This window comes from Apis mellifera, linkage group LG12, assembly GCF_003254395.2.
Source record: "Apis mellifera strain DH4 linkage group LG12, Amel_HAv3.1, whole genome shotgun sequence".
NCBI lineage: Eukaryota > Metazoa > Arthropoda > Insecta > Hymenoptera > Apidae > Apis > Apis mellifera.
Window position 1 is genome coordinate 11071971 of NC_037649.1, and position 11721 is coordinate 11083691.

At 43.6% G+C, this 11721-nt stretch overlaps 1 protein-coding gene across 1 annotated transcript; it reads right to left on the bottom strand.

Annotated features, from left to right (window-relative positions):
• Positions 1–2330: 2330 nt before the first annotated feature.
• Positions 2331–11131, bottom strand: LOC102654959 (myb-like protein Q). Its single transcript, XM_006566861.3, has one exon. It carries the CDS (start codon positions 9273–9275, stop codon positions 5994–5996), a length of 3282 nt encoding a protein of 1093 aa, XP_006566924.1. The 5' UTR covers positions 9276–11131; the 3' UTR covers positions 2331–5993.
• Positions 11132–11721: the final 590 nt, after the last annotated feature.

Genomic DNA, 11721 nt, shown 5'->3' on the forward strand with positions numbered 1-11721 from the left:
TGTTTGCAATGCGTTTTGGTGAAGCGCGAAGGACGAGTAAAAAGAAAAATAATTTAGGATACGAAAGTGGAAATTGATGAAACGAGATAAAAAAAAAGAAATAAGGAATCTTGTGTGTATATGTTCAGAAATAAAATATATTTATAAAAACAAAATTAAACGCGTATAAAATAATACAAATCGTTAATTATATTTTTTCTTCGTTTTTTCATTCTCTCTCTCACTTTCTCTCTCTCTCTCTCTCATTTTATTTTCCTAACATTTCTGTCTAGCTATATCTTTTCTTACGTCTTAGACATTGGTTGTTATCGCAAAAAATAGGAGAAAGAAAAGCGTGTAGAAAATAAAAGAAAAAAAAAGGAGGAACAGAAATCGCGTTTCGTCGCACGTTCGAGGCGCGTTGCACACCTACTACTATTACTACTACCACTATTACTATGCCTCGATATTTTCGCTTTCACGTCGTACTTTTTGCTCGCAATCCTTTTCGAACGGCCATGCATCGTCGCACGATTATTCCCATTCTCGGTTTTTCCTCTCTCTTTCCCGCTCTATCCATCGCACGTTATCGTAATATTTCTATACATACATACATATATATATGTATATAAATATATATGTATGTATATATATATATATAGCATATAAACCTCACTCGCTCACTCATTCACACATTCTATCTCTCTTTCTCTTTCTTTTATACACGTACACTTTGCATACGAGCGAGCAAGACACACGGATACACACCTGTACGCAACATTCTTCTCTTTCTTTCTTTCTTTCTTTCTCCTTTTTTTTTCTTTCACCTATTTTAACCGCTTTACAATTTTTATTGAAGTACGTTTATTATGGCACAAAACGAGGAATAGGTATGTACGGAAATGCCTGGTTTATTATCGGATAAGAGAATACTATTCGCTTTCCCTTTCTTTCGTTCTCTATATATACTCCGCTTCCTCTCTTTCATTTCGTCTCTCACGCACGCACACGCATCCTCTACACCTTTCCCGCTGTTCATCATCTTACACGCGCTCCCATTCTCGCTGGTGAATTCTTATTTAATAATCCTTTCTTTCTCTCTTTTTTTTTTTACTTTATTATTTCATATAATTCTTTCTCTTTTTTTTTTAAATTTTCTTTCCTTTCTTTAATTTGTCTTTCTTCTTCTTCTTCTTCTTCTTCTTTTTCTTCTTCTTCTTCTTCCTCTTCTTCTTCTTCTTCAGTGAAATGCCCGCAAAATTAGAATCACACGTGAGGGGAAGCACACAAGGATCTACATTTCTTCCTTTTTTCCATTTTTTTTTTTTTTTGGCACAACCAACGACATTTTGGTACTGTATGTATACGTATATACATATATATATAATATTTATATATATATATATGCATATACATATATATATGTATATATATATATTTAATATAGATATAATAATTTTGCACTATGCGTGCCGGAACAATTATTTTACAATTATAAACATATCTAAAAACGTACCTAAATCCGCGGATCGAATGTAAAACGATGCGCATTGTTTTTTTAATAATAATAAAAATATTAATAGTAATAATATAATAATAATAATAATAATAATAATAATAATAATAATAATAATAAAAAGAAGAAGAGAAACGCGTTTCGTCGTTTAAAAACAAATTTACAAAAATTTACTTCATCACTTCGTCGTCGCCTCAAAAAATCGTCAATATTATATATCCGTATTTTATTTGATAAATGCCCATTATGTTAGATTTCGTTCACGCGATTTATTTTATTCTTTCTCTTTGTCGCTTCTTTATAAAAAAAAAAAAAAAAAGAAAAATGAAAAAAAAAGAAAAAAAAAAAAGAAAAAAAGGAAAAAAACAAAAACAAAAATTGCAAAATTTTTTCATCTTTTTTTTTTATTCCTCACCTCTTAATCTTTCTCTCTTATCCTTTATATCACGCCTGTACTTAAAACGCATATTTTATTTATTTAATTATCATTTTCGCTGAAACGCATTCGCGCGTACGAATACAACGGGGACAATGATATGACATTCGGAAATATGTATATATAGTAATAACTCGATCACGATCTAATAATTTCACCAACGCGTTCTCATCGTATCCATCTCTCCCGATCCTCTTCATTTCTCCCTTCCTCCGTTCCTTCTCCCTTCTCTTTCTTTCAACTTTATATTTATATAATAAAACTGAGTGTACAGTAATACTGTTTGATATGTCTCTAAAAAACGTACATCGGTCTTCTACTAAATCTCCATCTTCCAAGTCTCCTATTTTTTTCAAGCCCCTATCTCTCTCTCCTCGCTCCCCTTTATCTCGTTTATATTAGAATCTATATGTATAATGATCTATTAACACGCTCATACGACCGGCGGGCGACTCGAGGAACTTTGAGGCAAAAGCAAAGAAGAAAGAGTGATTCTTCCACTGTAATTTGTCTTCCGTCGTTGTTTATATATTATTATTGGCCAATTCGAGAAACGGTACGAAATATATATATTGTAATAAATCACATAGAATAAGAATTTTTTATTATCGAAAATTTAACACCGTGGAAATTATTTATTCTTCAGATTCAAACGTGAAAAACGTAGGAGAAAGTTAAGAAGCAGTACGTCGTTCCGCCCGCACGGATGGCGCGTTCAGCTACATTTCATTTTCTTTAATAACATTATTATTATTGCATTGGCTCTTTCATCTTTTCTTTCTTTCTTTCTTTCATTCATCGTTAAATTCCTGAACTCTGAGGTAGTCTGTTCTGGGTGTCATATTACGTAGTAAAAATGGCAAGAGTGCTATATAATTTATCGTCTTTTTTTTTTTTTTCTTCTCTCGCTTCCACTTTATTATTTCTTCGTCAATTTTTTTTTTTCTTTTTCTTTTCTTTTTCGTTAAATACAAAATACCTACGAAACGAAAATTAGCGAAAGGACGTCATACGTGTATATTTATGAATATATGTGTGCGTATGTGTATCGTATTATGTACGTGTAGTAAGTGACAGTGATCGAGTCCCCGAGCGAGCAAAATTTAATTTTCTACGCGGGATAAATCGTATACTGCGCGAGAAACAATCGACGCGAGAATACTCGAGTTCTGACGAATCAAACAACGATAAAAATAATACTGTGCACTTAAACGCTACGAAATTCTCAAATATTTAATAACCGATCTAACGAAAATATCGATTTCTTTAATAATTCGATCCTTCGATAATTGATCTCTCTCGAATAATATATATAACGTACGTAATATACGAATAACGATAATAAAGTTTAGTAATCAAGTTTGGCAAGGGATAAATTATTGTCGAACGAAATGATTCTATCAATGGTCTAGAGGAAAAAGGAAATAGAAAATGTAATAATATCGTTCTCGTAACAACAACAATCGGGAACAAGAGAACGAAATTTAAATACGTAACGGTATATATACGATCAACTATTAGAGTTGCCTAAGATCGGATCCGGCGATCGATTAAGCGATCATCAACAGAAATAATTACGCGTAAACACGACGTAAATTTCGTTACGGCGAGGTCGTCATTTATTCGTCGTATCGTGTATCTGTATACATATATATATATATATATATATATATACATACATATATATGTATATATATATATATACATATATACATATGGCATGTATACGTATGATTTGTGTGACGTGTGTGTGTGTGTGTGTAAGTGTAACGAGCTGTGCGTAGCTCGAAGGGAAATTCGCTCGTGTCGCGAGAGAGGAGAGACTCGATCCTATCCTCGGTGATTGGCTCGTTTTGCGCTCCACGAGCAATTAATCGAGCATTAATTGATCGTATGCGACGGGTACCGCGCAATTAGAGGCGGCACGCTCCACAAAATTCCGCCGCGATTTAATAATCGAAGAAATACGAAATACCGTGGTCGAGTCATTCGTAGAAATCTTGTTATGGTGTTGTGAAATTTTGCGAAATAAAAAAAAAAAAAAACGAGAATATCTCTTTTGTCCGCGAAACGTTATAAATAATACGTATATGTGTGTGTGTGTGTGCGTGGTTATATGTATATAATATATGTATAATAATACATGTATATTGTGTATCATGGTAATACATATTATTATAATATATATACATATATATATATACATATAACGAAAAGATTTGCTCGAAAATATCGTTTGAAAATATCTAGTGAAAATTGCGAGTGAAAACGATTTACATTTTACTATATAAACGACACGAGCAAGATTCGTTCCGGGCAACGTACAATTTGAAACTTATTATTTAATCTTAACGTTTTAGAAAAGTTGAAAAGACGCGATGGTGGATTCGCGGAAACGAATCCCCGGTGATAGTCGTTCACGTTGTCAAATTGGAATGTATGCGAAAATAAAAGGAATGTTAAAAAACGAAGGAAAAAAGAGAAAAAAGAATGCAGCGAGAAGCAGAGTTGTATACAAAGATTTCTCATAGAGTGGTAGACAAAAAAATCTTTTATATTCTCTCGATCGCTTTAGAATAAAGAAATTAAAAGAAAAAAAAAAAAAAGAATGTAAAAGGAATAAAAATGAACAACGATTAAAATAGAAATATCGATCGATGAACGATTTTCACGGTGGATTCGGATTGAAATTTGCTTACGTTTCTCATCGCCGCGTCTTTTCGCGAATATGTATCTATCAATCGTTTTATTATTTTTTTTTTCCTCTCCTTTCATAAAAGTATGCTATATAATACGCTATAAAATACGAGTATTATGTATAAGTTTCGTAATCACTTTCTAAACGATATTCAATTAAATTCAATAATTACAGTGATAATAATAATTATAGATTAATTGTACGCCTATACATTTAACATATTTTGTACAATTGATAAGCTTCGAAGGTTCGACGTCGCATTAGAATTGCGCGTTTCTTTTCTATTTTTTTTTTTTCTTTTTTTCTTCTCCTTTTTTTTCTTTCTTTCACTTTCGGAATTATTATCATTCGAGAGTGCTCGATTATTCGATTTTCTCGAGAGAATCGTGGGTTCGAGAACATGTTTGCCGGACTCCATTTTGTCAGAGTGCGGGGCAGCGATCCACGGAGTCGAGCAATCGGCGAGAGAACAAATCTCTGGCCGATTATTTCACGATCGATTCCGTGTATCGCCAACGTTCCTTATTCTTCCTTTTCTTTATTTCTTTCTTTAAATTTTTTTAGATACTTTTAGATACTCAATCGATCTCGACGATGGAAAATTTCTATCTTTCGTACGAATCCATTGTCCAACGTTCGCGCGTTCAAACGTGGTAAATTTCAATCCCGATTCGAGAAGAAATAAATATCAACACAAGTTGAGCAAAAGGAAAATCAATATCCTTTGGACGAGGTATCGTTGTTACCACGTCGATGAAAAGGGACTCTGCGAGATCTTATCTATACCCGACAATATCATCATTATCTGTGTATACGAACGACAAGATATTAAAAGATAAAAAGAAAAGAAGAAAGAAAAAAACGTCGAGGAACTATGGCACGAACGGATCTCGTTTCTCTCGTCGAATCAAATAATCCGTGAGTAAAATACACGATCGTCTGGTCGAAAAAGAAAAAGGGGAAAAGTAAAAAAAAAAAAAGAAAAAAGAGAAAAGAAAAGAAAAAGAAAAGAGGAAAAAAGAATCGAAAGATGTGGAAAAGATCGATAAGGATAAATTAAAGGATCACGATCGAACTCGATCGCGAGCTCGAATCCCGGGTCGAGTCTCCGATCGAATTTAAACACGATGGAAGGATTGGAGAAATCGCAACGATGGAACGGTCTCGTATCACACACGATTGTGGAGCCGGTCGTGGTTAACGGTTCGATGATCTCACCTTTTTTTCGACCGATAGCGACGACGACGACGACGACGATGAAGAAGAAGACGACGACGACAACGAAGGCGAAGATCATCGGGGGAACGGGGTCCACCGTAGTTCCCTTCCGTCCACGATGCTCGATGTTTCAAACTGCTCTCGAATCACGCCCTGAGATGGACGTTGTGGTTGTTGTTTTTCTTTTTGTGCGTCTCGAGGTGCTTCATCATGTGGTCCTTCCTGATGAATCCCTTGCCGCAATTATCACAGGCGTACGGCTTTTCGCCGGTGTGGAGGCACAAGTGCCGCCTAAGGTCAGTTTTGTGGTTGAACTGCTTGGGACATATCTCGCACTTGTATGGCTTGTCACCGGCGTGCTTCTGCAGGTGCTCCGCGTGCAGGTACTCGAGGGGGAACCTCTTACCGCACTGATTGCATTTGAACGGCTTGTCGCCAGAGTGGAAGCTCTTGTTGTGTTGCGTCAGGTAGCAAGCCTTGTTGAATACCTTGTCGCATTCGATGCACTTGTGAAAGCCGTCCTGGGAAATGTAGTGCGAGCCGGTGTTGGTACTGGTCACCTGGTGTTCCTTGGTGATCACGGTACCGCCCTTCGTTTTGTACGAGCCGCCCTTCTCGAATTGTCTGCCGACGTTCGGGTTCAACTCCTCCTTCCCTTGGATCATCGAATTATTGCTCGGCAGATTGTTGTTCGCCTCGTGATGGTCCCGGGGCTGGTGAAGCGAGTGCGGCAAATGATGATGGGTTTGAAATTGGTACTGCTTGATGATCATACCGTCCGTGTTCGGTTGCATGTCCACCGTTGCTTGCGAATCCATATTGGCCAGGGATTCGTATCGGGGCGTCGAAGTTCTATACGGGATGAAATTCGATTCGGACGATTCGAACGATCGTTCCTGGGGAGGAGACACGTTCTCCTCCGAATTTAGCCCCCCCACGTTAACGGCCTGCGCTTGATTTTGGCCGATCAGAAACCCGGTCACGTTGAACTGAGTGAAGCTCGGAAGGGGCCTTTGATGATTGCTAAAGGTCCCGAAACCGGGTAAAACATCCTGAGATTGCTGCTGGTGATGATGATTCTGCTGCTGCTGTTGTTGCTGTTGCTGCAACTGTTGATTGTGCTGCTGCTGGTGGTGTTGCTCGTGCTGGTGTTGAGATTGGGCGGAGAGCGGTAACTCGTCCATCTCGTTACCAGTAGTAGTTAGCTGGATGGTGATAGACTCCAGCAGGCCCGGGATGTTGGTAGTAGTTATAACGTGGGGGGGCAAGGCGTTTGGGTACGGCTGGTGAGGCATCGTAGTACCCCCCATCGCTGTGGGCGAAGCCATTGCTGGGTGGACCGAGGCCGGCGTTATGGGAGATGGAGAAGTCATGTGGTGGTGCGGGTGGGACGAGCCCATTGGCGAAGGGGAATTCAGGTGGGGTGCCGGCGGCGGATGCATGGGCGATATGGGAGAACTCATGGGATGGTGGGCCGGAAGTTGGTGGGCCGACGGCGAACCCATTGGCAGGTGATGGAGTTGCTGCTGCTGCTGTTGCTGCTGATGGCCCAGCTGAGAGGACGGGGAACCCATTTGTTGCTGATGGTGACCCGCCAACGGGGATTGGACCGGGGGGGAATTGAGCGGCGGCACCATTGTTGAGCCCAAGTGCACCGCCGAACCCGATTGCTGGGTTAGGACCGCCGCCGCCGCCGCCGCCGCCGCAGATTCGCTGCTGCTGCTGCTGCTGCTGTTGTTGGAATTGTTGTTGTTGCTGCTGCTGCTGTTGCTGTAGAGACTGGTGGGCGTGTGGAGCAGGCCCCTCGCCGCCTCGCCCGAGGGACCTGCCATCAAGTTTGGGGGACTCCCGGAAGAGGATAGCTCCGGCGATCTAGGTGGCGGTCCTCCGGCTCTGCCACCGGAATGGCTGTCCCTGCCGGGATGGTGGTGAGCGCTGATCGGCAAGTTGGCCGGGTCCGGTTGATTGCTCTGTTTCACCGCGTTCTTGTGCAACGTGGTGTTGTAGTGCCTCTTCAGATGGCCCGAGCTGGTGAACCACTTGTTGCACGCGGTGCAGTTGTAGGTCTTCGGCCGCCGCGCCTCGTTACTTTTCCACGATTGATTGGCCAAAGGTGGGGGTTTGGGCGGTTGTTGCAACAGGCCGCCGGGTATCTGGTGGCCGGGCATCGGTTGCGTGCTCGTGATAATGGGGGACCCCGGATGCCGCGGCGGTTCCACGCCCATGTGTTGCCCCCGTATGAATTGGCTCTGATCGGAGAGCGGCGAGACGCCTTCCATCGGACCCATCGACGACAATCCGTGGTAATCGTGGGACTGCGCGGCCGTTGGCCAACCCAGCATGGAGCTCACCGAGTGAGACCCGCTGCGTTGCTGCTGCTGATGCTGCTGGTGCATCACCTGCTGCTGGTGCATCTGCATGTGCAGCTCCTGTTGCTGGTGGAGTCTCATCAATTCCTCCTCGTATCGGTGAGTCTGCACCTTGTGCGAGTCCAGATCGAGAATTTCCGCCTGCTCGTCCGGTTCTTGCTTCACGTCCAACTTCACTGGTTGTCCACCGTTGTAATCGTAACCCGATTGTTGCTGCTGCTGTTGGCTGGGCTGCGGTGGCGACGGGTGCATTTGTTGTTGATTTTGTTGCTGAGGACTGTTGCCCAACTGTTGGTATTGTTGGTGTTGATACGAGGCGGGCGAGTTCGAATGGCTCGTCCTCACGTGTTCCCCCAATTGGTTCGCGTCCTCGTACACTGCACCGCACTTGTCACATTGCAGAGGGGGGCTCCTCGGACTGGTGGAACTTACGGAACTGGTCCGTTCCGCTGGAAAATGTTGTTGATGTTGGTACGGATGGTAACGCGAATAACTTCCACCGCCACTGCCCCCACCCCCACCACTGTTTTGCGTATCCTCTCTGGGCGGCGATGCGTAATGGGGATGGGGCAAGATGTAGGCCTGGTCGTTCTGCATAAAATAATTCGTCTCGCCGAACATCGGCGTTTGAAAGTGATTATAACTCGGACCAGAGGTCTGTTGTTGTTGTTGATGATGAGTCTGTTGCTGCTGCTGCTGTTGTTGTTGTTGCTGTTGTTGAGTCGATGGTTGTTGAGAAGACGTAGGATCTTGGGAGGGCGGTCTCGAGGAGGATTCGCTCGAGTCCGCCGGCGCGGTCACGCTTTCGCGTTTAACACCCACGTGACTATTATGATTACCAGCTTTACTGTTGTTGTTGTTACTCTCCTCCTGCTGGGCCTGGTTCGCCCACTGACTTAACAGGTTCTCCTGGTGGTATCGCAGGTGCACTTCCAAACTTTTGTCGCTTTCGAAATAAAGACCGCAATCTTTGCAATGATGCTCCGGATTCGAATTGCCACCTACGTACTGTTGTTGCTGCTGTTGTTGTTGTTGTTCGACACTCGTCATTTCACTCATATTGTCCCTCGTTCCTCTACCCCACGCGCTTTCGTCTCGCTCTCAGACGCTTTTCTTTCTTTCGTCTTCCGAATAAGAAAGCCTCGTCTTTGTTTCTCTCGCTCTCACTCTCTCTTTCTCTCTCTCTCTTTCTCTCCCTCTCTCTCTCTCGCTTTCGGTGAACCGCGCACTGTCCGTGTAACACACCGTGTTTCACTGAGTCGAAAATGTCGTGTGTATATATGTATACGTGTGCGTAAATATATATACACATATACACAGACGCACAAACACGCGCGCGTACACGCGCTCGCGCGCGCGGCAAGTTCTGGTAACAGTCTGTTCTCCTGGTATCGCGGTATTTCGTTCTCTCGTCGTTCACTTTCTCGATCTTTTCTTATTAATCTCGGTGGAAAAGAGACGCGGGGAACGCGGATCACAGCTCGGAACGAGGTGGCCGAACGTGGCGCAGAGACGCGTCGTCAAGTCGCGACGTCTCGCGTCTCCCTCCTTTCAACCGTCGACGAGCGTCGATACAGATTTCCTCGCGGACCGCACATGGACGATGATGACTCGAGAAAGAAGACGCGCGAAAACAGGAGTCACGTGAGCTGGCGAGCAAAGCACTTTTGCGGGGAGGACGGTTTTTTTTTTTTTTTTTTTTACAAGAGTGGGAGGCCGAACGAAAAAGAAAAGAAAGAAAAAGGAAAAAAAAGCGGAGTACAGCGTGTTCTACATTTATCATATGTTGACACGTACGCCAGGTACGAAGAAGAAGGTCGAGATCAATCTCGATCGCTCCAGCTGGTGCGACTCCGATCGTATCACTGTTTGCGGCATCGTCGTCCTCGCCTCGACGATACGCTGACGACGACAAAGACGACGACGACGACGACCACCACCGCAACCACCACCACTACGATCGTATTAGCTTCGATGCTTGTTCCAAGACGCGATCACGAACCGGCTTCCCCCTTTCAGTTCCAGTGCGCGTCCACCGACGCTGCCCGTGTCCCAATGTTGAGAATCTTCTCGGCGGGGCAAATATATATATAGGAATACACGTTCGAGCGAAGGAAAATAAAAGAACGGAAAAAAAAAAAAAAAATAAACAACAGTACGCGTACGATTTACATCGTTCACGGTCCGCGATCGTTCGATTTCCTCGATCACTCGTCCCCGATACTGGGATAATTATCGACGATTCCTCGAAGATGGAATTCACACGGTCCAACGATAACAGTCGTAACTCCTCGTCCTCGAATCATTGGTCATATCACGATCGATCACTTTTCACTTTCTTCACTGATACAATAATAATACGTCCATTATCTTCACGGTTTCACTCTTTCGTCCACGTCCAGTGTAGCAGCAATACCGCACGGTCGTTCGATCACGTCGCACGCTCACGATAAATGGTTGCGGAGCGTCGAGAATTTCGTACCATCATCGAAATTCATCGAAATCTGGGAAAGATGAAAGGTGTATGCGTGTGCGCTCGTGTGTGTGTGTAACACGCGGGCAAGAGACGAACGGTTGGTTGGTTTATCCTTCGAACTGCGATTGTAAATAGCTGGGAGATCGTCCTCAACCTCGTGTATCTCCCTCCTTCTACTCCTCGCCCCTCCCTTCCTGCGCTCGTTCACTCCTCTCTCTCTCTCTCACTCTCTCCCTCTCCCTCTTTCTCTCTCTTTCACTCTAATCTATTCACACACTCTTCAGAACCGCGTCGTACGACCGCCGGTACTGTTCTGTCGGTTGGAATTCCAGAGTTTCGTTCGAATCCTCGGGCTCGCGCCAAGGCACTGCTCACTACTCTCCCTGCTTTCCAAGCCTTCTCTGCCATCCCCTCTATACCGTCGCTAGCTCACATACTGCCTCTTCCACCATCTCGACTCTCTCTCCTCGATGCCGACTTCTTCCCCTCTCTTCTTCTACGCCGACGAATGATGCTCTCTCTCTCTCACCCCTCCTCTCTCTCTCTATTCCTCACACTCCGCGTACTCTCTCGCTCTCCAACCGTTTCTCTCCTTCTTCCTTCCTAACGTTACTACGCCCGATCCCACTCTCTCTTTCCAATTTTCTCTCCGGTTCGTCTTCCCTCTCCCTCCCTCCCTCACGCGCTCACTCTCTCTCTCGCTCGCTCTCTCTCTGTCTATTCCAACCGCCTCCCCACCTCCCTCTTCTACGGTTTACGAGAATAACACCTTTCTCCGTTCGATCCACTCATCTTCCTTCCTTTTCTCGCTCTCTAATCTCGCCCCTTCCTTCTCCCTTCCACGTTCCCGCCGCTATACCCCGCCTTGTCTCACTAACGGTATCCTCCCTTTCCCACTTTTAGCCGTCGACCAAAGCTCCCTCTTCCCGCAACGATGTAGCTCATAGACGAGCGAGAGAGAAAGAAGGCAAAAAGGACAAGTTATCCGACGAAGAGGCGAATAACTCGAGACAGCCAACCAAATTTGAG